This window comes from Elephantulus edwardii, unplaced genomic scaffold (genome assembly GCF_000299155.1).
Source record: "Elephantulus edwardii isolate Elephantulus edwardi_28Jun2011 unplaced genomic scaffold, EleEdw1.0 scaffold00077, whole genome shotgun sequence".
Classification (NCBI taxonomy): Eukaryota; Metazoa; Chordata; class Mammalia; order Macroscelidea; family Macroscelididae; genus Elephantulus; species Elephantulus edwardii.
Window position 1 is genome coordinate 14070817 of NW_006399827.1, and position 27696 is coordinate 14098512.

The 27696-nt window shown below is 37.2% G+C and overlaps 1 protein-coding gene across 1 annotated transcript in view; it reads right to left on the bottom strand.

The window, feature by feature from the left end:
* The window catches only part of TOP2A (topoisomerase (DNA) II alpha 170kDa), a 33388-nt gene extending 8654 nt beyond the window's left edge, over positions 1-24734 (bottom strand). The window contains 27 exon segments of the mRNA XM_006889418.1: positions 860-943; positions 1078-1242; positions 1340-1431; positions 4104-4299; positions 4489-4689; positions 4843-4977; positions 5136-5367; positions 8723-8871; positions 9490-9611; positions 9708-9822; positions 11462-11554; positions 11733-11842; positions 11927-12032; positions 12170-12280; positions 12604-12729; positions 13006-13163; positions 14490-14628; positions 17438-17575; positions 17995-18096; positions 18274-18447; positions 18871-19083; positions 19532-19629; positions 19729-19874; positions 20765-20828; positions 21845-21935; positions 22388-22543; positions 24714-24734. Of these exon segments, the coding sequence (XP_006889480.1) occupies positions 860-943; positions 1078-1242; positions 1340-1431; positions 4104-4299; positions 4489-4689; positions 4843-4977; positions 5136-5367; positions 8723-8871; positions 9490-9611; positions 9708-9822; positions 11462-11554; positions 11733-11842; positions 11927-12032; positions 12170-12280; positions 12604-12729; positions 13006-13163; positions 14490-14628; positions 17438-17575; positions 17995-18096; positions 18274-18447; positions 18871-19083; positions 19532-19629; positions 19729-19874; positions 20765-20828; positions 21845-21935; positions 22388-22543; positions 24714-24734 (3537 nt within the window).
* Positions 24735-27696: the final 2962 nt, after the last annotated feature.

Here is a 27696-nt window from a genome sequence, read left to right on the forward strand (position 1 = left end):
AATAGCTTGCCTCCGGAAACCCTATGGAGAGAGGATGAAAGACACCCAAGTGTTGCCTGCGACTCGACAGCACTTAACAACAACAATAACAACAGCTCCAAAGTTGGCTTTGTTCTTTTTAAAATTGACTTGAGGTGGTAACTCCATGAGCTGGCTCCTCCCTTCCTCTTTCAGCCATCTTTCTGTGCCACCACAATGGTGCACATGAACGTCCTGGTTAACACTCTCAAAAGGATCTCACCAGGACAGGCTCCAAAGTCATAGCTTAGTTTCTAACAGTGAAGTCGAAGCATGACAACATTGGTAAATTTGACATCACTGATGATGACAGTGGGGAAAATTGTTCTTAATCTCACAGGCAGATTAAACATATGTGACATTATCAGTCCCAGATTTGATGTGCAACTGCAACTCAAAGATGTAGAAAAGTGGCAGAATCACCTGCTCCCACCAGTCTATTTGGTTTCACTGTATCATGGACCACGAGGAATCAGTTGCAGATACACAGGAAAAACAAATTCTGGAATTCTTTTTCTAGGAATGTAATATACAGTGCAAATAAATGCCTCAATGAGGAAAAAATTAAAAAAAGTTAACTCGAGGAACTGGAGTTGTTTTCCTCCATGTTTATACTTTATCTTCTTAGTCCAAATGAATCCTTCTCTTAGTGAAAAAAAAAAAAAAAATCAACAATTTCTATTCTTTCCTTGGCCAAAAAATTTCTAGGTAGTATAATTTATTAGTATTCTAACTATATTTGATGCCTATTATATGCACTCTGTGTTTCAAAACATGAAATTTCCTGAGATTAATGTAGAAATCTAGAACAAGTTACTTCAAAAGGAAAAAATCTACATACATCTAGTTCTTCAACAAAAGCAGCCAAGTCTTCTTTCCACAAATCTGATGGACTCTTTCTTTTTAATGTTTCCAGCTCTTGCTCCTTTGTAAGATATTAAGAAACATAAGAATTAATGTACACGTACCAAATAGCATTCTCATACAGAGTAGGACTACATTTCTTACTTTTACTATTTGAATACTAAAGGAAGCAACATATGGCATGCAACAACTTACCTTTTCATTTCTTAGTTTACACAGTTCATCTTTCTTCTCCTTGGTTAGATACCAAAGTGGCATATCAAGAAGGTAATTGAAGGTTGGTCCAGAATCTGTTACAGAGCCACTCTTTTCAGTTTCCTTTTCATTGTCACTCTCTTCATTTTCTTCTTCATCTGGAACCTACAGGAGAATTATAACTTTAGTAGGAAATGTGATACCAGAGATGTTATGTTATGCAGTGTTTAGCAACAGAGAAAAATGTTAGCCAAAGGATTACCTTCTGTTGAGCTTCTTTCCAAGCCTTTACTGGATCCGAATCATACCCTCTTTGAATTAGAACTTTAATCAGTTCTTTCTTAGGTTTATTTTCTGTTTAAAAAAATGTAAACAGAATGGTTTATGGCAGAATTTGAGGGAAGGAATAAGGTTTTACTGTATTCACTTAAAATTGAAAAGTAAATCTTTTCTGTTTTACTTCCTGGTCCTTCCCCTAAGACACTGACAAACAGACATCACCACAAAGGGGCAGTCACATCATAAATGAGGTTAAGACTCTAAAGGATTTCAATTAAAAGCTTTATTGTTTTTAAGAAAAGATGACTCTACCAGTTATACTTTCTAGATTTTAGGGAGCTCTGGTGGCCTAGTGGTAAGAAGCTACGCTGCAATACCAAAGCCATGCAGTTTGAAGATACTAGCTGCTCTGTCCGTGGGAGAAAGACAGGCAATCTCCTCCCTTGTGAGTTCTTGCCTCTAAAAATCACTGGGGTGTTGGCTATTGGTTAGTTCCGATTTGACAGGATAACACTAAACAAAATTGTGTTATCCATCCAAAACCAGATCTCTTTTGATGAAATTCTCACTCTCATTTCTGTGGGAACGAACTCTTCCAATATCTACTCACTCATTGCTATAGAGTAGGAACCAAATCATAGCTGACTCTCCAGTGGGTTTTCAGAGGCCTCGATTGCATGAAATGTCGACTTTCACCTGTGAAGCAGCTGGTTAATTTGAACTTAGAAGCACAACTTCTTACTATACCTCTAGAGCGCCCTTTATAGAGAATTAGAACTTCCAATATTTCTTGAGAATATAATGACTTGAATGTAGTATGGATGGCCTAGTGGAAAAGGAGTCGCTCTGTCAACCCAAAGGCAGGTTGTTCCAATTTGATGAGCAATTTCCTCTTAACGTAACTTATGGCCTCTGAAAACCTGCTTGGAGTCAACTCTGATTCAATGGCAACAGGAAATTATAGAAAGAGTACCACCAACAAGTCACACAGGTGACTTTTAGTTCATAGGTATCTGTTAAGTTTAATGTTTCCTAAATTCTAGTCAATTGAGTACATTTACCTTTTTTCTTTGAGACATATTCCATATCACTCATTTTTACCCTTACCTTAAGCAATATCTGTAAAATTAGAGTGTTAATGTAGTAATTTTAAAAGATCCATAATATTTCATTGTAACATTTAACTATTAGTAGTTATGTTACGAAGTATCATAAAATTCTTCTGGAATTACCACTAACATGCATTTCAGAAACCTTGATGGTATATTGCTATGTGTTGGGATACTAATGAAAAGGTTTTAACTTAAAAGAAAAAAGAAAAAGGTGGTTTAGATTCATAAGCTTCTCTGAGGAGATAAAGCTAGTTTAGGCTTCATAGTCTCAGAAATTCATGGTGATGGACAATTACTATGAGTTGGATTTGATGGCTGTGAATTTAGTTTGTGTTACCATAACCATTAAAATTATCTAGCTTCCAGGGAGCTCTGGTGGCCTAGTGGCAAGAAGCTGCACTGCAATCACAGAGGTACACGGTTCGAATCCACCAGATGCTCTGCCGGAGAAGGAGGAACAATATCCTCCTGTACCAGTCAGATCTGATTTGATGGTACAGCATACAAAATAAAAAAAAATTATCTAGCTTCCCTATTTCTTTAGTTTGCCCTAGCCAGAGCTATTTCTTTAAAAAACCAAACCAAACAAAAAAAAAACACAACCCAAACCAAAACAAAACCCAAAACAAACTGACCAATTTTAGTGAAGAAAAATATTACATGATTTATTTTTCACCAATCTGTTTTAGCACATTTCTAACAACAGAATCACCTGCCCAATTCAGTATTATGTCACTGTAGTAATGGACTCAAGTTTTGACAAATATGGTGTAGTACTCTATTTCAGATTTCTTCAAGGATGGGCAGTTGTTGGTGAGGGTGACCAACTTGGCTTTTCCTTGCCTGATATCTTTAGAGTAGGCTTGTACCCCAGCACGTATTTTCCACTTATGACAAGTTGGAAGCTATAAGTTGGTCGATTCTTTTTCATCTTTTTTGCCGCTACCATCTTCTCGCCTTCGGTATGACATCTTAGGCTGACATCTGCCAGCAAAATGAGCTATTTCTTGAAAATCTACTTTTACCTCAGCTTCAGGCGAAACTATTTGCTTCCTGGTCAGTTAAACCATGACTTAATTCTTAATTGTCTCTAGAATTTCTTTTAAAAAAGACCCTTAAGGCATTAGATTCTCCAGCCTTGAGGATATAATTTACTTAAAGCCACTTAAAATCTTTTCTGCCTCTCATTGTTAGGTGCTGCTGAGTTGAGTAGCACCCATATATGGACAATAGATTGTGTGCCATCCTCACACTTGCTGACATACTACAGCCATTGCAGCAGTTACTGTGTCAATCTATCTGGTTGAGGGTCTTCCTCTCTTTCACTGATCCTCATCTTTTCTCCCTTATTCCCTTTCTATTAGAGACAGGGCCTTCTTCTAGTTTCAATTATTTTCCTTTTTAAATATCAACTATTTAATCAATCCTATTTAAATTTCAAAATGATGAATCTAAGAAAACGAATCTCTCTCAAACTATTACCATCTAATCATGTATTTGAAAAGGATATCAATCTAAGCAATCAGTTGAATTAAATGTATTTTGTGCCTTTTCTCCATTACAAACATTAAAAAATGTTTAAAAACTTGAGCATGCTTACAGTTTTAATACGCAGTTATTATTCCAGAAACTTACCAATGACTATTTTGCCATCTATTTTCTCTAAGATAAATCGAGCTTGATTGTTCAGTTTAGCAGATTCAGCACCAAGCATTCCTAGAAGCCATTCTTTTCGTAGTCCATAATATTTAAGCCGGAGTTCAAAGAAGTCTCTTAGAATATCCAGTGCTGTGTCGTACTTCTTTAAACAGCCTACATGGTCAAAAAGAACCTAGAAAACAAGATTAGAGCCAGGATTAGGTTAGTAGGTTAAGCTTTACTAAAATAGCCTCAGAGAAATTACTTTATTCATTAAAAAAACAGAAGAGTAGTCTATGATACTGGTTTTTTTTTAAAATTTTACATGGATATAATCTTTCATAAACACAGAAACATGTATCTCTCACATTATGAGACATACCATCGAGTTGCAAGTGAGACTAGTTTGGAGCTTGAAGACTTTGTGTAATCCAACTCTCTCTGCCTCTGCTAGTTTTTCTTCAGTCATCTTCACAACAAACTTCACAGTGGTATCAGTATGATATTCCCTATAGTCTGTTATGAGAGGGGGTGTCTTCTCAGTGCCATTCAACATGGGCTCTAGAACCTGTTCTTTGTATGTCTAAAGAAAGAAAGATTTCTTTCATAAATTTCTAAAACAAAGGTTCCTGAATACTTAATAAACAATAGTAAATAAAAAATCCTCCCTCCTCCAATCAATGTTATTTACAACTTCACAAATATCACTCAGGGAGAAAGAAATCCAACTACGTACCTGGGTCCATGTTCTGATAGGAAGCTCTGAGATTTCAATGGTTGTGGAATTAAGAATAGCCACTTCACCACTAATCACATACTGATTTGAAGCCAGTTCTTCAATAGTACCCTTAAAGTTCTTATAACTTGGAAGCTAAATTGATATTAAAAACAAATAAAACAATGTTTTCTAAATGTGAAATAGTATAGAAATTACAACAGTGTTAATTAATACTTTTAATACTAAAATATGAAATACTTTTGTGTCCTCTTAACAAATCAAAGAGAAACTAAGGTACTCTGAATAGTTACCATTGGTAAAGGTTCTTCTCCATCCATCAGTCTCCTGATGTTATTTACAACTTCACGAATATCAAAGTTGGGAATTTTACAGGACCATCCAGTACCAATTCCTTCAGCACCATTTATCAGGACCATGGGTATAATAGGAATGTACCATTCAGGCTCAACGCGTTGGTTGTCATCATATAAGAACTTTAATGTGTGATCATCATTTGGTGGGAATAACAACCGAGCTAAAGGACTAAATAAGATAGAAGATGTTAATTTAAAAAAATATTAGCTTTGGCATTTAACTTTTGTAGAAAGGGCATGTTATCCCCTAGGTACATGAAAATTACCATAGTTTAGCCTAAGTAATATGCTTTCAGTAATATTAAAAACGCACAGGAAACACAACAAAGAATTTACAGAAGTCTCAATTCTCAAAGAGTTCACATTCTACATAGAGACTGATAATAAATATATAATCAGTGGCAGCATACATACTAAGAAAAAGAAACAAGGTAAGAGTAATTGAAAGAATGTTAAGGAAAGGTATGCACTTTCTGATGGGATTCTATTTGAGTAGGGAGAAAAAAACTGAGGGAATAAATCATTGGATATTAGGGAAAACAGGCAGAGGACCATTAAGTAAAAGACTGAACAAATAGACATAAGAAGCCAGAGTGACTGGACAGAGATGCAATGAGATGAAATTCAAGATATGGGAGTGAGAGTGCATATCATAAATGGTCTGGCTAGCTAGCCTGATGTCTGAGAGGAGAACAGCTAAAAGGAAGGAGCGATCAAATGTGCTGAATACTGCCAAAAGGTTGACTAAGCTGAGAGTTTAAAACTGATCACTGAGAACAATACTTTCTTTCCATTGACTTTTTCCCCCCGTCCATTGATTTTTCATAAGAAAAAATTCACTTGTGGTTTTTAAGACTTAATATCCTCTTTACACATTATTTATCAACCTTTTACACTAGACATTTTGGACTAAATAATTCTTTGCTGTCTGGCTTTTCCCATGTATTACAGAATGCATTATCATGTGCCTATGCTCATGAAATGCTATTGATGTTATACTGATATTCCTAATTATGACAATAAAAAATGTATCCAGACATAAGGGAAAAGTATATTCTGTTTGAGAACCATTGTTTTATTTATGCGGAGAGTGAGAGAGAGAGAGAAGAAAAAGAAATGAACATGTTTCTAGTGTAGCAAAACAATTAAGGAATACAAAGACGATGACTATTAAGTTGAAGTAGGATTTTTACATCTGATTTAAAGCATAAAGCCACCGCAATTAAACCACAAAGAAAAAAAAAATCCCAAAATAATTAGTAACTCAAGCATTTGCATGAAAGTACATTTTGTGTACAAGTAAATTTTTAGTGAGCTTAAGTCGTTTAGTGCTTCAAATTGAAAATGGCCATTTCAGAACCACAAGATTAACAATCCAATTGAAAAGTGGGCACAGGATATGAACAGACATTTCACCAAAGATGACATTCAGATGGCGAACAAACACATGAAGTTCAAAATTCCTAGCTCTGAGAGAGATGCAAATCAAAACAAAACAAGTATGAGATATCATCTCATCCCAGGAAGAACAGCAAAATTTAACAGAACAGCAAACAACACATGTTGGCAAGGTTGTGGAGAAACCAGAACTCTTAGTCATTGTTGGTGGGAGTGTAAAATGGTGCAACCACTATGGAAGGTTGTATGGCGCTTTCTCAAAAAGTTGGAAATAGAAATACCATTTGACTTACAACCAGGAGAAGATAAAGTAGATGAATGGGATCTTCTAAGAATCAAATCCCTATGTACATTCAAAAACTCCTCCAACAGGGTAAAAAGGGAAGCCACAGACTGGGAAAAAGTATTTGGTAATGACATATGAGATAAGGGACTTATATCCAGAATTTATAAAATACTTGAGCACCACAACAAGATAAAGGTAAATAATCCAATAGAAATATGGGCACAGGATATGAACAGACACGTCACTGAAGAAGACATTTAGATGGCTAATAAGCACATGAAGAAATGTTAAAAATCTCTAGCTCTAAGAGAGATGCAAATCAAAACAACTATGAGATATCATCTCACCCCAATCAGAATAGCAAAATTTAACAGAACAGCAAGCAACAAATGCTGGCAAGGTTGTGGAGAAACTGGAACCCTTATTCACTGTTGGTGGGAGCATAAAATGGTGCAACCACTGTGGAAGGCGGTATGGCGCTTTCTCAAAAAGTTGCAAATAGAGATACCATTTGACCCAGCAATTCCACTACTGGGAATATACCCCAAAGAGACCATAACTGACATCCAAGCAGATATATGCACAGCCATGTTCATCGCGGCTTTGTTCACAATAGCAAGGAGTTGGAAACAACCTGAGTGCCTGTCAACAAACGAATGGATAGAGAAGCTGTGGTATATTCACACAATGGAATAATACGCTGCACTGAAAAACAAGGAACTCATTCAATATTATTCAAAATGGGTGACTCTGGAGGACATTATGATGAGTGAAATATCTCAGTTACAAGAGGACAAATACTGCATGGTACCACTGTTGTAAAACAGGACTGACCTTGGGGTTGGGGAGAGACTGAGAAAGATGGGTTCAATAATGTATACTGCATTGAAACAGATGAGAAAACTGTTTAACAGGGATATGTGATCAGGTATTTTTGTCATGACAGGAGCCTAGAGCGAAGTCTACATGGTGGAGTGGACCTGGAGGAGGGTTTGTAAAACAATGAAAGAATTTTACTTTTCCAAGAGGTTAGTGTACTAGGGGGGAGGGATGGGAGGGGAGAAAAGTGTAACAATAAATGAATGGAAATCCAAAGTCTCTGTAAATTTTTACTGAAATTAATAATAAATTTAAATTTAAAAAAGAAAGAAAGAAAGAAAAGAAATACCATTTGACCCAGCAATTCCACTACTGGGAATATACCCTAAAGAAATCAGAACTGCCATCCAAACAGATAGATGAACACCCATGTTTATTGTGGCTTTGTTCACAAAGCAAAGAGTTGGAAGCAACCTAAGTGCCCATCAAAAAACGAATGGCTAGAGAGCTGTGGTATATTCACACAATGGAATAATATGTTGCATTGAAAAACAAGGAACTCATGAATTATACAAAATTGGTGACCCTGGAGGACGTTATGCTGAGTGAAATATCTCAGTTACAAAAAGGACAAATAGTACAAAATGCCACTGTTGTAAAGCGGGACTGACCTGACATCAGGGTTGCAGGGGGCGGGGGGAACTAAGAAAAGAAGGGATAAATAATGTATACTGCATTTAAATAGATGGAGATAACTGTTTTAAAGGGATATGATTAGGTATTATTGTCATGACAAGAGTCCAGAATGAAAGCTGCAAAGTGAAGTAGACTGGGGGTGGGGTGGGGGGAGAATTATATAACAATGACAGAATTTTTTTTAACCTTTCAAAGAGAAAAGCGAACTGGGGGGAGGGGTGGGAAGGGAGGAAATTGTGCAACAATGAATGAATGTAAATCCAAAGTCTCTGTAAACTTTCATTAAAAAAAAAGTCATTTCAGTAGAAATTCAACATATACTAACCTGAGCATTGTGAAGATGTATCGAGGACTGGCAGAATCTTTGCCACCATGCAGCCTAGTACCAAACTGACCAATAGGTTGCAAAAGGTTCAAATTATTGCTGCCCACAAAATTCTGAGCCAAATTGATAATGGTCATCATTAATGACATCTAGAAGGAGGAAGAACGGCTTAATATGATTTATAAGCTTCTAAAAAGGCATATCCATACAAATGACACTGTAATTCTGTGAAGTTTTATAAAGTTTAGATATCTATCTATCTATCTATCTATCTATCTATCTATCTATCTATCTATCTATCTATCTATCTATCATCAAAACAGTCCCAAACTTAAGACTTCTGGCTCCAAGTTCAGAAGATCTTGCCTTCCAATAATACAGTTAAGTTTTACAAAATGAATTAAAAAAGCATTTTGATAATAAGAAAACATTAGCAAAAACATTTCTTGTAAAGTCATCAAATGATTTGAACATATATAAAGTAAAATTTGCTTTCTCCAATTATAAAAAATAACCAAAGTTAATGTGGAATATATCCTCCTGGAATTCTTCTTTAAGTATGTTGTTTTTTTTTTTACAATAGATAATATTTTTAAATGTTAGTACATACAAATTTATTTAAGCTACATCACTGATGTGTCATAATTTATTATAACACTTCTCTAAACGGTTGAGATTTTTTTTATACCTAAATTTTGACATTACAAAGTTATGATTTTAAAAGGGTTTCTGTTATAGTGCTATTTGGAAATCTATAGTGTGCTTACCTCACCATGATGATAAGATGACATCTCAGCCACTGACCCAGCTAACTGGGCAACTTTCACTTCTCGCTTGTCATTCCTCTTGAAACAAGTAAACAAAACTTTTCTCTGACCTGGCTTCAGACCTTAAATAGAAAAATATGGCAAACATCAGAAATTTAACAATTTCTAGGCACTGAAATCTATCTTTTGATAAAAAGACTAAGTAAATGGGAACTCACCATCCACCATAGATGGGATAGATCTCTCATTATCAGAATTTGAGAACAGGATAAGTTCCTTGTTTATAAAGTCATTGTAGGTTAGGTACGTGGTAGCCTGCCCATATAAGTAATCCTGAGGGACCAAAGAATATTATGTGATCTAGTTTAAAATAAAGAAACAGGTCCTGGGAGAACAACTTAGAAAAATAGCTGTATAACTTGAAGACTTTAATCACGTCATTGAATTGTACATGTAGAAACTTGGTATATGCTTTGGTAACCTATATTCTCAATAGCATCAACAAAATAAGAATGTAAACTTAAAAGTCTAAAATTAAAAATGTTAAAAGGTAAAAAAGGTAACTGGTCTTAAAAAAACACAAACCTCTCAAGACCTAGAATTTAAATGATAACTAAGTATCTAAATAATAAAGGATTAGGGAGCTCTGGTGGCAACAAGCTACACTGCAATCTCAGAGGTACATGGTTTGAATCCAGCAGAGCGAAGGAGGGGCAATCTCCTCCTATACCAGTCAGATCCAATTTGACAGTGTACACACACACACACACACACACACACACACACACACACAAAAATTTTTTAAAAAGAAAAAAAGTCAAAATTCTATAATATGCATGGAAAATGTAAGGGTCAGTGAAAGAGGAAAACTCCAATAAATGACACCGTGACTGCAATGATGAACTTAAGTGCAGCAGAAATTGTGAGGATCAGACAGGATTCATTCAGTTGGACTGTAGGATATTTTTAAGTTAGAACTGAATTGATGGAACCTAATGTCTCATATACTTTAGGGCATGCTGCTGGAAGAGGCTATTCCTTGGACAGGGACCTCATGCTTGGAAAGGGTCAGTGAAAAGAGAGGAAGACCCTCAATGAGACTGACTGACAGTGACTATAGCAATGGCCTCAAGTGTGCCAGAAATAAGGATGACACAGGATAGGGCAGGGCTCAGGTCTGTTGTTTGTAGGGTCTCTGTGAGTCATACTCAACAGCACCTAACAACTTGATATAGAAATATTTTATAGAAAGGTAAAACAAATTTGTTATACAATTAGAAGAAAAAAATGTACATTGGTTTTATCATCTTTTTTAGGTTTAACACATTAACGTGGTAGCGGAAACAAATTGTTCTACATTGTTGTTAAGCGCTGTCAAATTGATACTCTCTCATAATGACGGTACATCCAACAGATCAAAACCTTTTTCTGATCCTGTAACACCCTCACATATCTGTTGTGCTTAAACCCATCACTACTACCATCACGCCAATGCATCACATTAAGGGTCTTGTTTCTCTACCTTTCCAAGCATGATGTCCCCTTCTAAGGACTGGCCTCCCTGATAACATGTTCAAAGTACGTCAGGTAAAGTTTTATCATCCTTGCTTCTAAAAAGGACCCTGGTTGCATTTCTTCCAATCAGAGCAAAGTTGGGGGAGGGGCTGAAAGTGGAACAAACCCGATCCAAGAATAGGACCTTGAGTTTATCTTACTTGAATTGCAAAATTCTCTTGAAAATAGAATTAAAACATTAAATACTGATGACCAAAGACTAGATGAATTGTGGGATGACATTAAGATCATAAATGAAAAAAGTAAAATGTCCTAAGACTAAAATATTCTTATGGTAGCCTACTAAAGTTTTATTACAGAGATGACTATTCTCTGACTTTAATTGGCAAATATTATGATCCATTAAAGTCAGTAAAAAAAGACTGGTAAATTTTGTGAGATATATTCAAACTTTTACCTCTGGAAGACCAAGCAATTTTCGTTGTCTTCTATCCTCCATAAAATGGGTTAGCCATTCTTTCCGGTCATCTATTTGTTTTTTGCTAAAGGCCTAAAATAAGATGAAAAAGATGACAAAAGTATTAATAGTTTCCAAAATAATTCTAATAAACATCTGGCCTCTTTTACCATTATATTCTTACTAGACATATAAAATATTCATTAACACATTTAAATGTTTTAATTAACTAGCTAAAGCAGTGATTTCTAAAATATAATTCAAAACTCACCAGACTGATAGCAGCATCATCTTCAGGACCAGAATATTTGAACTGAATACGATGTCTTTTCATATCTGCAAAATATTCTTTAGCTTCTTTTGATGTGCTAGTGCCCAAACCTATAAAATCAAGAGACCAAGCTTACTCCATATAACCTTATTTGATAGAACATGGAGAAATTTTCAGTTAGTTTCATCACAAACCTTTGTAATATTTGACTTTCCATTTTTTATGATTCGGAGTAGAACTCTTCCATTCTTCAAATTCAGGAAGGCTATAGAATGCCATTTCCTGTTTGTTTTTAGATACCTGTAGCACAGAATACATTGTTTTGGCTTTCCGTATTTGTGGGCCTCCTTCCTGCTATCATACATTTCTAGGATCAAATGGTATAGCCTGAGAAGCAATCTTAATATATCCCATATGGTATCTGGAAAGCGGCTTACCTTTACAATGGGGGTGATAAATTCCTCCAGAAAACGATGTCTTAGAAGAGAAGGCCAGTTGTGATGGATAAAATTAATCAGCAGACCTTTGATGTGGGAACCATCTTGGTCCTAGAAATATTTGGAAAGCCAAAGTATAAAAGAATTGCTTAGAAACGAAATTATCATTGAGTGACTTTCTAGTAATTTCTCAAAACTTTTTATACAGGGATTAAGAAAAGGCTGTTTAAATTTAGATTAATTTAACTGGTTGTTGTTATTGCCATTGAGTCGAGCATAACTCATGAATAAAAGACCTGAATGAAGCCTTTCTATCATCATTTCTCAAAGTTCATAGTTTCCAGAGGCATGTTGTTTAGAAAGTGGATGCCACTTATAATTATAGAATAACAAAAAAAGACACAAATTAAAAAATATCTAACAACTAATCTGACCTGATCTGTCATAATCATTATCTTCCCATAACGAAGAGTTTTCAATGAATCCTCATCTTCATAATTTTTCTTGTACTGAAGACCAACAATCTTAATAATATTGTTAATTTCAGCATTTTCCATTATCTGAAACCAGAAAAAGTGTTATTTACAACTTTAAAAATAACAAAGAAATAAAATAAGAGTAAGTTACTTGGATTTTCTGTGCTACAGTATTTTCAGTTTTTATATTCTAGAAAAACATGAAGGTTTTTAATGATAAAATATACACAATTTCCTAAAATAGCAACAAAAAAACCTGTTTAAACTATATGGCAAAGTACCCAATGAAAGAATGAGTTATAAACATGAAGTCCTGCATTGTAAACTCTATTTAGATACTAAACATAGTTTTATATTTACCTGTTTATGAGAAGCTTCTCGAACATTGAGAATTTTTCCTCTAAGAGGGAAAACCCCAAATTTGTCTCTCCCAACTACACCAAGGCCTGAGACAGCCAACGTTTTAGCTGAGTCTCCCTCAGTTAGAATAAGTGTGCAATCAGTAGAGTTTCGGCCCCCTAAAAGGAAAGACTACAAATTAATATCAGTACATTTAGTTCAAACCCAACTATATTAACTCAGACATGTTAATAACTTTATGATAAAACACTAATGTATAATTCAGAATGTTTACTTAGCAGTAAATGAATATACATATTAAAGTTCACAGTAAATAAATAAAAACCAAATTTCTCAAGACTTATTTCTAATAGGATTTATATTGCTGCTAAACATTTATCTGATTTTATGCTAAAATATTATTTAGATTAAGGAGCTCTGGTGGCCTAGTGGTAAGAAATTACATTGTCAAGCCAAAGGCATGCAGTTTGAATCCATCAGCTGCTCCACAGGAGAAAGAGGGGCAAACTCTTCCTCTGCAGTTTACTGTCTCTGAAAACTAAACGGAGAGTCAGTTATGGGGTCAGTTCCAGACACGATGGTATACCACCACCACAGCACCATTGTTTATAACAGCCAAAGTTAGATCAAAATAGTAACTCTGCAACTGAGTCAAGTATAACTCATGATAACCCTTCACCAGGTGAAAAAGGAATCCTGATGGGGAGAGACTATCATCTTTCTCTCAAGGATTGGTTGGTAGATTTGAACTGTCAATCTTCTTTTTTTTTATGTCTATTATCAATTTATTTAAAAATCAAAAGCTTCGTAAGGATAGTAAGAATTCCACAACTGCTATATTGTATTTGAAAATCTCATCGTTCTATTGGTTGTTTTAAAATGTAATTGTACCACACATACAGGCGGGGTGGGGGGGAGAGAAACAACTACAACAACTGAACTGTCAATCTTCTGTACAACACATAACCAACTATGCCACTAGAAATTAAAAAAAAAAATTTTATTATTTTTTTTTTGTGCATCATCAAATCTGATCTGTACAGAATGAGACTGTCCCTCCTTTTGCAGCACAGCATTTGGTGGATTCAAACCGCGCACCTCTGGGATTACAGTGTAGCTTCTTGCCACTAGGCTATCAGAGCTCCCTCACTAGAGCTTTTTTTTTTGATTGTCAATAATAGGGAATTATTCAGTTAACAGGATTCTCCTGAATAGTAAATGTCAAAGGAAAAATTCATGATATGTAGCAAAACTCAATCTATTGCAGATGATTAAAATTTTTTCTTCAAGTGTTTAATATTTAAACACACACAGTGAAAATATTAAAGCGCTTCAAATCAACAACAGTGAATGATTTAAATTAGGTATTTCCTATAGTGAATGATACTTTGGCAATTTCAAACAATTATATAAGTTTTAAAAAATACAAATAATTGAAGTAGAAGTGTAAGACTTAGACTTCAGAACCATTATTAAATGTGTACCTGCATCATTGGCATCATCAAGTTTGGGAATTCCCTTAATTCTATTATGTTTTACAGCTGAACACTTCTTGTTTAACTGGACTTGGGCTTTAAATTTCACCCAGTTTAGTATGCTTTCTACAATACCACAGCCAATTGCCTGAAAAAAAAAGATTCAAGGATGTGATCAGAAATATAAATTTTAAGTCTTTGTCCCACACCCACATAAATGTTAGAAATAAGTGAAAAGCGTGTTGCATTTAATACATACAGTGTTATACTGGAACCAAATTAGAACACAGAGAGGTGGAAGGTAAAAAGTTTTCCTAAAGAAATATGATTTAAAACCCAAGTGTTTGAATTATTAATGGAAAACTCAGACAATATAGCAATAATATAATGAGATGAAGTTGGTGCCATAGGCAGGAGTTTGTTTACAGCAGGGTTTTCTTGAAAATAAAGATTAAGAACCTATTTTATAGTATATTAGGAAAGAAGTTATGGTTGTTGTTGTTATGTGCCGTCGAGTCGCTTGTGACTCATAGTGACCCTATGTACAACAGCCCTAAACTCTGCTCTGTCATGTGCCAATCGCACTGTCTCTGACACTCCCATCCCAATTATCCCAGTCACTCCTCACAACATGTCCAAAGTATGTTAGACGGAGCCTCAGAATCCTTGCCTCCAAGGAGCCACCCGGTTTAACCCTTTCCAGGACAAATCTGGTTTCCTAGCAGTCCATGGTATTCTCAATACTCTTCTCCAGCACCACATCTCAAAGGCATCAATTCTCCTTCTATCCTCCCTGGTCATTGTCCAACTCTCTGATGCATAACAAGTGATTGTGAAGACCATGGCCTGTATCAGACGCACCTTAGTCTCCAGAGAGACACCATTGCTCTTCAGTACTTTGGAGAGGTCCCTAACAGCAGATTTTCCCATGGCAATGCGCCCTTTAATTTCCTGGCTGCTGGTGCCAAGAGTGTTGACTATGGAGCCAAGCAAACTAAAGCTGTGTACAATCTCAATCTCTTCACCATCCATCCTGATGCTGCCAATTGGTCCAGTGGTGAGAATCTTTGTCTTCTTGACATTGAGCCTCAATCCATATTGGAGGCTGCAGTCCTTGACACTCTGCAGCAGGCGCTTCAGGTCCTCTTCAGTTTCAGCAAGCAGGGTTGTGTCATCCACATAACACAGATTATTGATAAATTGTCCACCAATCTTGACCCCACATTTCTCCTCATAGAGCCCAGCCTCCCAGATAATCTGTTCTGCATATAGGTTGAAAAGGTATGGAGATAGGATGCATCCCTGGCGTACGCCCTTCCCAATTTTGAACCATACAGTGTTCCCTTGCTCTGTTCTGACGACTGCCTCCTGGTCCAAGTAGAAGTTTCGCATTAGAACGATCAAGTGTTCTGGGATTCCCATTCTTCTCAGAGTCAGCCATAGTTTGTTATGATCTACACAGTCAAATGCCTTTGCATAGTCAATGAAACACAGATAAGACATTCCTCTGGTATTCCCTGCTTTCAGCCAAGATCCATCTAACATCAGCTACAATATCTCTAGTACCACGACCCCTTCTAAACCCAGCCTGGACTTCTGGTAGTTCTCTGTTGATGTGCTGTTCCAGTCGTTTTTGGATAATCTTCAGTAAAATCTTGCTTGCATGTGAAATCAGTGAGATTGTTCTGTAGTTTCCACATTCTGTTGTGTCACCTTTCTTTGGGATAGGAACAAATATCGATCTCTTCCAGTCAGTTGGCCAAGTGGTTGTTCTTCAGATTTCTTGGCACAACTTGGTGAGCATGTCCATGGCAGCATCTGTTAACGGAAATATGTCAATTGGTATACCATCTATTACTGGAGCCTTATTTTTTGCCATTTCCTTCAAAGCAGCCTGAACTTCTTCTTTCATCACCATAGGCTCTTGCTCATATGTTGTTTCATGAAATTCTTCTGTGTCTTCCAATTCCTTTCAATACAGTGACTCAGTATATTCTTTCCATCTTCTTTTAATACTTCCTGGATCATTTAACATTCTGCCGAAAGCATCCTTGATTATAGCAACTCGAGGTTTGAATTTGTTCTTCAGTTCCTTGAGCTTAAGATATTCTGAGTGAGTTCGGCCTAGGAAACTATTAATGTATTCAAGTAATTCTTACTGGTTGGATTGGGGTAGGGAGTGTTAACAGAAGGTTCCTAGATTTAGTTAAAATTATTTAGTTTTACTAAAATTAAACCAGTTGTCAGTTGATTAAGACTCATGGCAACCACAGTGTGTCAGTATACAACTATGTTCATAGGGTTTTCAAATGTTGATTTAAGTAGATTGCAAGGCCTTTCTTCTGAGATGCCTTCTAGGTAGAACTGAACTGCCAACATTTTGGTTAATAGCAGAGCCAATTAACTATTTGCACGGGATTCCTCTTACTATATGAAATAGTTTGTATGCTGGGATATTCATTAAATAGAGATAAATTTTAAATATAAAAACAATTTGGTTTTGTATTGACTTACAGCAATAGGAGGATATTCAAGTGAAGATATGATAGGTAAATAGATGAATTTAGTTCAGAGAGTTATGAGCTGAATAATATAAATGGAAAACATAAATGCTAAGTTAACTAAATTCCTATAAGACCAGCAGTGGGGTAAAAATTTCGTGGTATCCAGTATAAATTAGGAAAGAAGTTCTGGAGGCACATGCATTTAAGTATTGAACTGTTAACCAAAGGAATTTGGATCCACCTGAAGGGGAAAGACAAGACAATTTTATTCTGTCCTACAGGGTTGCTGGGAGTCTGAATTCATTCGACAATAATGAGTGAGTGAAGGATAAAATGAAGAACTGCAGTGTGCGAAGAACTGTTTCTTTTTTTTGTTTGTTTGTTTTTTAAACAAGAAAGGCAATGGTAAAGAAAGTAAGGCATATTTATTTTTATTTCCCTCTAAGTACTCACAGCTTTGATGAATTTTTCACTTAAATGGCATGTTGATCCAAAATTTTTGGCCTGTAAAGTCATGTTTTCTTTTGTTTGAGAGTCAAAGGTTGGATTTTCAATTAAGGAATTCACAAATATCCACATGTGATTTTTCACCTGGAATAAAAATTGTTATTAAATCACTAAACACTTGAAGGGAGGGACTATATAACAATTAGAGTTGTTCTTTTACTTTTCAAGGAGAATTAATTGGAGGGGTGGGGGTTGGCAGGGAGAAAAGTGCAACAATGAATGATTGGAAACCCTAAGTCTCTGTAAACTTTCATTAAAATTAATAGTAATAAAAAAAATCACTAAACACTTATTCATGAGTTATAACTTTTCTCTTCTCTCTTGACTTTGAGCTCTGGTGGCCTAGTGGCAGGGAAGCTGCACTGCAATCCCATGGGCTCCTGGTTTGAATCCACCACATGCTCTGCTGGAAAAGGAGGGGCAATCTCCTCCTTTACCAGTTAGATCCGATTTGATGGTACACAAATAGTAGTAGTAATAATAATTATGCTAAAATATCATACCTGATGTGCTTTTACAGCAACACCACCCTTATTCTTCTTCTTCACAACCTCAGCAAGTTTACTCACAATCTGGTCAGCAACATAATCAACATGTCTGCCACCCTAATGAAGAAAAATCCCAAAATTCAAAAGCTTTGTTCCTCAAAGTTAGAATACATGAACATTAACTAACAAGTTCATTTATATCAAAACAGTCAAATATCTAAGTTCATTTTCTATATTAACATCAGTAACAATTATATGAGAAGAGTAATCATAATAACGGAATAATAAAGTTACCTTAGAAGTAGCAATGCTATTGACAAAGCTAATTTGCTGAAAGCCTTTTTCACTCATTGTTAAACACACTTCCCATCTGTGGTTTACTTGTTCATAAATAACTTTCAGTGGATTGCCAGTTTCATCTACTTTATCTTTCAAATACATGTCCACATAGCTACGGAATCCTTTTACCTGTGTGGGAATTAAAGGAGATGGTATTGAAAATAAAGATAGACAAGTAGAGTAAAAAAATAGATTATGAAGATTTTTTTAAAAGAGCAATAAATAGTGGTCATTGATTAGCTATGAAAGAGAACTTAAGAAGACTTATTTAGGTGTTTCTTTGAAAAAGAAACCATAATAGGAAGTTTAAAATAAGATGATTAATGATATGGTATAGAAAAGAAAGTTGGACCACCTTCTGTGCAGTATATACAGCCTTTGACAACTTGCTGGAGGGTGAACTATCAATCAGTTACAGACTATAGAGCAATAAGGTTTTTAGTTTGATTTTTTTTTAGAACATATGTGAGAAGGAGCAAGAAAAAGATGAGAAGGGAAATTTTTTACTTAATGGCTAAGTTCATTACCCCTAACATCCAGGAGAATACCTACTGGGAGTGTACTTCCATTGAGAAAGACTTTGACATCTTTAGTGGATCCAGCAATATCATATGCTCTTCTAACCATCAATGCAACAATATCTTTGTCTAAGCTTTGCATTTTAAATTTGGACAAATCAGGCTGGAAGGTGATACATGTATAATCTTCTCCACTAAAGGGCTTGAGTTCCATCTCGCCAGCTTTTCCCATGTTATTCATCCATGTCTGTCGAAGTTCAAAATAGGAAAGGTGAATAACTCAAGCCATTCCACAAACTTGAAATAAATAACACAAATTTGTAAGTCTTACAAAAAGAACTAGGTGTGCTGGTGGTACTGTAGATTAACCACCAGGTTACTAACCTAAAAGTTGGCAGTTCAAACCTACCAATTGCTCTGAGGTAAAAAGATAAGGCAGTCTCCTCTGATAAAGACTTACAGCCTTGGAAACTCTATGGGATAGTACCATTCTGTTCTATAGGATTGCTATGAGTTAAAATCTACTGAGTGGCAGCCAGTTTTTTCTTGGTTCTATAAAATGACTTAATAGTGAATCTGAAGAATACTTTGTGACTATTTAATAGTTCAAAAGCAGTATTATTCCAATTAACCATTAGTGCCATAAATAGCTATGGTAAAATTAGAATCAAAGAACAAGATACTTATTTACTTGCCTGTTTGAATTTTTTCTTATACTCTTTACTGGCTGTTTCCACGGTGAATTTAGTACTGAATATATTGCACAATTTGGCTCCATAGCCATTTCGACCACCTGGGTGAATAAACAGATAATAATTTATAAGATGGATTTCCCCTAGTAACTAATGTACCCCCCCCACTAATGTATTTTTAATTTCTCTCAATACTCTACCTGTTACTTTCTTTTCATCATCGTCATAATTACTAGATGTTAGGAGCTGTCCAAAGATGAGTGCAGGAACATACATTTTCTCAACCTTGTGCTCAACAACAGGAATACCTTTTCCATTATTCCATATACTAATTAAATTGTTTTCCCTAAAACAAACAAACAACCCCAAAGAAAACAGATTATAGTGCAAATTGTAAAAAAAAAAAAAAACACTCAATATTTTCCTGAATAAATTCACAAATCTCAATTTCTCATAACTTTTTCATATATAACTTCTGAAATTCAGCATGAACTACCTTTACATCATTTTATTTCAGGAGTATCTATCATAGGAAAGATAAAGTAATCTTTACCATCATCTCAGCAGATACTGACAACATTTAAAGTGTATGAAATCACTTATAAAGAAAAGGACTAGTTAAAATTAACTCAACACTTCCTGAAAGACAATCATATCAATTTCCTGGGTCTCCAAATACTTCATCATTAACACAAAAAAGAGCTTGAAATGTAATTTACTTCACAAGTTACCAAACTTACATACAATAAGGTAAAACAATCATTCTGATCACCACAAAGGAACACCAACATTTATTTATTTATTTTTAAATAATAAATGTGTGCTCCGAGCCTGGAGCACACACTCCGTACTAACCACCGGGAATAAAGGGCGACACCAACATTTATAACTGGTAATGTTAAGATCAAATTATTCTTTACCACCACCTGCTGGCCCATTATTTGAATAGCATCAGAAGAAAAACCATTAACACTTCTTAGTATATGTAGGGATGAAGTGTCATTATACTTAGAATTTATTTTGAAATGATTCAGAAAAAAATATGTATCAGATAAATCGACAAAAATGCTGAGAACTGCTAGATCTAGGGGAAATACCACAGGTATTCATTTTAAATGTTATACTTTCTGAACTTTTGACTGAAAATGCGACCAAATTACTAGCAAGCAAATGAAGTACAACTAAGAATACTAACAATTTGATATAGTAAACAAAATGCTAAATAATAAGACTTACGGGTCAATTGTAACTTTGATGCAAGACATTTTTGGGTCCCTTTGCTTGTTGTCTGCAGCATTGACTGAAAGACAATAAAATAGTGATATGTAAGAAATTTAAGTATTTTCCAAAATAAGTCTTTACCCCTCCTCTTTCATATAATTGGGGACTTCTAGTAGCATAGTCTGTAGGGAGTTATATTGCTAACCCAAAGTTTGAGCCTCTTTGGCAGTTCAAATTCACCAGCTGTTCTGACAGAGAAAAATGGGTGTCTCTCTCCTCCTATGCCATTTACTGCCTCAGAAAACCCTTTGGAGAATCAACTATGAGTTAGTTCCAACTTGACAGTAATGAGTTTGAGTTTTTTTTTTTTTTCATATATTTACACAAGTTCAATATGATATTAAAAGATATGGAACACTTAATGAATTTGCATGCCATCCCGGTGTGTGGGCCCTGCTAACCTCTGTATTTTCCAATTTTAGTATTAACTACTGCTGAAAGCATGGAAGACACTCTAAGGTGTAGAATAAAAATTTCCCAAACGGCATCAAAATAGCATTAACAAGGTGTTAACGAAACAATTTTTGTCCACAAAACTATTTATTGGAAAAAAAACAATTTCCATAAAAAAACCCACAAAAACAAACACACACACACAAAAAACAAAACAAAACAAAACAAACAAACAAAAAAAACCAAAACCAAAACCAACAAAAAAAACCAACCAACCAACAAACAAAAAACCCAAACAATTTCCTGGGCCCTTGAGAGACCGTCTCATTTTACTAATTATTAAATATTATTTATAAGAGTAGTACAGGGAGCTCTGGTGGCCTAGTGGCAAGAAGCTGCACTGCATCCCAGAGGTGTGTGGTTCAAATCCACCAGATGCTCTGCTGGGAAAGGAGGGACAATCTCCTCCTGTACCAGTCAGATCCAATTTGACGACACAGACACACACACACACTTTTAAAAAATTTAAAAAAAAAAAAAAAAAAAAAAGTAGTAGCTGTGGCTACAAATATTTGATAAGAATGATTTGACATGTAGATCTTAAGTGGATGTGTAGATATTTAAGTGAAAGAATTTACTCACCAAGAATCTCATCAAAGATTTTGTATAAACCAGGAACAAATGTGACTTCTCTATAGTTAATGCCAATATCTTCATCATAAACCCACATTTGCTAGAAACAAGGCAAAGGAATATTGTTATTTTTTACTAATTAATGCTACTTAATTAGTGATTACCGTAGTCTTTCCCCCCTCCACTAGTTTATTTACAAAATTCGAATACAAATTCTAACAAATTCTTCTTTCAATTTCCCTCACACCCCCCCTTCATCAAATTATACAAACCAATGATTAGTCCCCCCTCCCCCTGCACATCCCTATCCCTCTGCTTCCAGCCTCTCCCACCTCTCCTGGATCCATATACTCATTCTACAATAACGGTTTTATACAATATTTATCCTTGTGGGACTGAGTTAGTTCACTCAGCATAATGCTCCATAGTCTTCTAACACCAAAGTATGATAGCCAAGGCTATGATAACTAGTGACAAACTATATCAAGTACATAAACTTAATCTGCAAAAGCCCACATTTTAAAGAACTGCATGTCCTTAGCTTGGTTTTACCTGGGTCACTAATTCCACGGACCCAATATAGGTGTCTGGGCGGAGCAAAATATGCTCTAGTTGAGTTTTCTTCTGATAGATTCTTTCAATAGACACTCTTTTCTTAGCATCTTCAGTTTTCTTTACTTTGTTGATTTGCATGTTTTCATTTACGGGCTGCCAATGCCAAACAACAGAAAAGAATTGTTAATCATAGGTTTGATTAGACACTCTTAACCTAAACCTATACCAAAAACTATACTTAAACCCACTGGGCCAAAGTGCAAGGTTCTAAGTAGGGGTTGGTGTTTAGTTCTGTGCAAATGTGGCAATTAATGCTCACTGCAGCCACAGGTAATTGAAACAGACATATACCGCTGCACATGCTCTGGGCATGGACTCTCCTTGACCTCCGCTCTAGATCATCATCAAGAAAACACATCCCATAAAAAAACCAGGCGAGCTCTGGTAGCCTAGTGGCAGGAAACTGCACTGCAATCCCAGAGGTGTGCGGTTCAAATCCACCAGATGCTCTGATGAAGAAGGAGGAACAATTGCCTCCTGTACCAGTCAGATCCGATTTGATGGTACACACATAAAAAGAATAAATTAAAAAATAAAAAACAAAACAAAACAAAAAAACACACAACAACCTCCCCCCAAAAAACCACATCTCATCACAACAAGATAAAGGTAAATAACCCAAATGAAAAATGGGCACAGGATATGAACAGACACTTCACCAAATAAGACATTCAGATGGCCAACAAGCTCATGAAGAAATGTTCAAAATCCCTAGCTCTAAGAAAGATCCAAATAAAAAACTATTGAGATATCACCTCACCCCAGTTAAGAATGGCAAAATTTACCAGAATAGCAAACATCAAATGCTGGCGAGGCTGTGGAGAAACTGGAACGCTTATTCACTGTTGGTGGGAGTGTAAAATGGTGCAACCACTGTGGAAGGCGGTGTGGCACTTTCTCAAAAAGTTGCAAATAGAAATACCATTTGACCCAGCAATTCAACTACTGGGAATATACCCTAAGGAAACCATAACGACCACCTGAGCAGATATATGCACACTCATTTATTGCAGCTTTGTTCATAATAGCAAAGAATTGGAAACAACACAAGCGCCCAGCAACAAACGAACGGATAGAGAAGCTGTGGTATATTCATACAATGAAATACTACGCTGCATTGAAAAACAAGGAACTCATGAAATATTATGCAAAATGGGTGACTCTGGAGGGCATTATGTATGGTGAGTGAAATATCTCAGTCACAAAAGGACAAATACGGCATAGTGCCACTGTTGTAAAACAGGACTGACATTGGAGTTGAGGGGAAACTGAGTAAGATGGGATAAATAATGTATATTGCATTGAAACAGATGAGGGAGAGAACGGTTTAAAAGGGATATGTGATTAGGTATTATTGCCATGACAGGAGTAAAAAATGAAGGCTGCATAGTAGAGTGGACTTCGGGGGGCGGGATTGTATAACAATGAAAGAATTTTTCTTTTACTTTTCAAAGAGCGAATTGGGGGGAGGGGATGGACAGGGAGAAAAGTGCAGCAATGAATGAATAAAAATCCAAAGTCTCTGTACATTTTCATTAAAATAAAAAAAAATTTAATCTTCAAACTGTAAAATAAATGGATTTTTTTAAAAAACCCACATCCACAAAACCAGAAATCCATCCAAACAAAACAAAAACACATCCACAAAAAACACACACGCACAAAAAAAAAAAAATCCCACACCAAAAAACAACAACAACAAAAACAAACCAAAAAACACAACATCTGCTCCACAAAGCTCTACTGAGCGTCCCCACCACATAACAGGTCTCAGATCAGCCGTTCAGAGACTAGTTTCACTCCTCTGGCCTCGTTAACTAGCGTTCTGGACACCTAACTGGAGGCTGGACAATGGGGACCCACCATCTCCCCAGGACCCGAGACATTCAACCCCATTTTCCAGAATCGAGAGGAAAGCGCGCCTAAGTGCTCTAAGTCGCACACTGGCAGTCGGTTCGTCCCGAGCGAACTGAATCCCGCCCCTCCAAAATCCAACCCAAACTCCCTCCGGGGAGCCCGTTTAGCTGTTAATCCCCGCACCACAGAGGGGTCTCACCCCGCGCACCACCACCCAGAGCCCGCGAAAGGAAGCTCCACAGAGGATATGGATTCCGAGCCCCTCGGGAAGTTCTGAAGGAGAACTGGGGCTCCGCGCCCGCCGCAGGCCGCACCGCGGCCCAGAAACCCTGACCCCTCGCCGCCCGTCAGAAAAATCCCAGACCGCGCTGAAGGTCCACCAACCAGGCCCCTCCGCGAGCTGTACCTGGAGCGGGGACACCTCCATGGTGACGGTCGTGAACGGCCACGAGATCTCCAGAGGCGATTAAACCTGTGGGAGTCACGGGGTGACACAAGACCGACCACCAGAACACTTCTCCACAGACACGCGTCGGTTAGGGGCGCTCGACCGGGTCTATTTGAACCTTCCTCTTGCCCGCTCAAACGAGGTAAGCCAATCGCTGTTTCTCTTTTTCCGGCTCCGCCAAGAGGAACCAATCATTGCTGGTATTTTCTATTCACCTATGAACGGCTTAGTTGTTCGGAGGCCTATTCGAATAAGCCAATTAGACGAGAGAGGCGGGATTAACGTTTCAAAAGGAACCACTCCAGGTCGTTCGCGGAGAGACCGGCAGGGAATATAACCAATGAAAAGGAGTCTCTTTTGTTCAGTAAGGAAAGCTCTGAAGAGGCGAAGAGCTGTGGAAGTGGGATGGTCTTGACTGAGGTGGTTTCTGGGCCCCGAAAAAGAATGCAAAAGCTTATTTATTTCCCAGCGTTACCAACCTATTTCTGATCTTCCCCAAATTAAAGACTGTGTCCAGATTGTTAGTGACAGGAACAGGAGTCTTAGGTCCATTTTCCTGAGGAAACTGAGCGCAGGCTGTAGTGCGTAACACATCGGGCTGCAAACCGGAAGAGTGGGCAGCTCGACGCTGCACCGGAGAAAGATGAGCAGTCACCTCGAGTTAAAATCCACAAGCTTTGAAACAGCGAGAAGTGGTCCTGGGTCAGAATTAACTCCAGGGAAGTGAGCTTTGCTACGCGAGAAGGACTGGACATGGAGGGGTCATGCAAAATAGAGGACATCATTCAATTCCTCCCCTAGTATAGCAGTACTAGACTGATAAATTACCTGATAGTGATGAATCGAAAAAAATACCAGTAAATCACCTCGTCATGAGCTAAGGAGACCTATAATGGTAAAGAGATTAAAGCTCGTGGCTGCTGACCATGGTCTCTCGGACTCTGTGTCCACTCCTAGCTGACCCTCCATCGGGGTTTCGCACGGGAGAAGGTTGCCCATCTTTCTCCCGCTCAGCAGCCGGTGGATTAAAAGTGTTTCCCTTTAGGTTAGCAGCGTAACTCCCTACAGACAAGGTCTCCAGAGCTTCCTGCTGACCGTAGCTGTTAGGGTGCCATTGAGTCCACTATGCACGACGAAGCTGAACCCGGCTCACCCTCGCTGCAACCTCACTATCTCTGATGTACTTGAGGCCGGTGTTACAGTCACTATGACAGTCCATCACCTTGAGGGTCTTCCTTTTTATTCGCTGACCGTCCACCTTTCCAAGCATGACATCCTTTCCCCCTGGCCCCTCCCAACAACATGCCCCAAATATGTGAGATGAGGCTTCGCCGTCCTTGCCTCCCTGGTTGCACTTTTTCCAGAACATATTTGTTCCCTTTTTTCCTACCAAAAGATCCAAGAAGAGCCGTTCAAATCTTCAGGTATCCTTCTGTGGGAAAAAGAAGACGCAGTCCATCTCATTGAAGATCTACAGCTTTGGGAACCCTATGGGACTGTTCTACTCTTTCCAAAATGTTTATGAGGCACATAGTTTGTGGGTCTCCGTTCCCAAAACCTAGAAGCAGAACCCTGTGGTGCCAAAAGGCCTTAAGTCAGAATTCTGCCTCAGAATCCCTGTCCTCATTATCTGGGAAAAAAAAAAATCTAAGGACAGTCCTTCTCACTCGGCTCCCTCTTCCCTCTAATTCCACCTCTTCTCATTCAGCTCAGCACTACGCAGCTCATTGTTTTCAAGTTAGAAACCAAATCTGAGCTGGTCCTCTGATTTTCAAGCTTGTAGTATAGCAGGGAAGAGATTATCCATCTTTCTCCCATATAGTCCCTGGTGAATTTGAAACACCCAACTTATGTGGTCTTCGGGTTAGCAGCACAATTCCTTAAAGATTAGGCCACTTGAGCATCTCTCTGTTCTTAGGTGCTATTGAATCAACTCTGACTCAAAGTGATCCTGTGAACAATAGATCAGAACCTTGTCCTATCTTGCCCTATCCTCATGATCTCTGAGCTGAGAGGTGGGAACCAGGCTAAGATCCTGCTCTGAAAGTGGAGACAGGGAAATCATGGGGTGCTTTTGTAGATGCCCCCTCCCTCCCCCCTTTCTGTCAAGAAGCTACTTGAACTCTCTGGGAACTACCTGGAGGCATAAGGTGTGGAGGTGATGGCACTAGAGATACTAGAGGCAGCCTAAAGAAAGGAGGAAAGCATCACCAGAGAACTATGGGGAAATGGAGCAGATGAAGGAATGGGGGAAATGGAAAATTAAATCTTGAGCAAACAGAAAAGAGAAAGTGAGGTGGTGTCTGAAATTATTTATCTAAAGATAAGAGAGATGTTTTTCTAGGATTCCTTGACAAATAAGTTAATGCATTCAAGATTACATACTTCCCAGTCTAGTAGTGATACACACTGTCTCCTTAAAGCTAAAGATGGGAGGTGAGATTAAAGAGACTTGTTTGAGAATATTGTTTTGGAGAAGAAAAGGTGGTGAGAAAGGCCATGAGGTAGGAGAGCAGTAGTTTGGAGACTCTAGTCTTTTCTGCTTTGTAAGAGAGACCTACTTCAGTGTAGGTCACTTTTCCAAGTCATCCAGGGCTCTGGGAAGCCCATCCAAGCCTCTCTTACCAGTCAAGCCTGATACATCTTTCAGGGGTTAGGAATTTTTTTTTTTTTTAAATTCACATCAGACTGGTAATGTACTTATGTTGTAACAAGGTTTAAAGGGTGGCACGTGTCATATAGAAGCAAGAACACCCAATTATCATGCTTATAAACCAGGTAAGGATCAGAAGGGTTAGAGATTTGAGACTTTATTCCCTTAGACTTTGAGCTGAGAAGGGAGATAGGACATGAGATAAGGTGATCCCTTTAGGCCCAGAGGCTAAACCTAAGAGAGAACAGGAATGAGGTGAACTAACAAGTATTACTGAGTGTCTTTTAA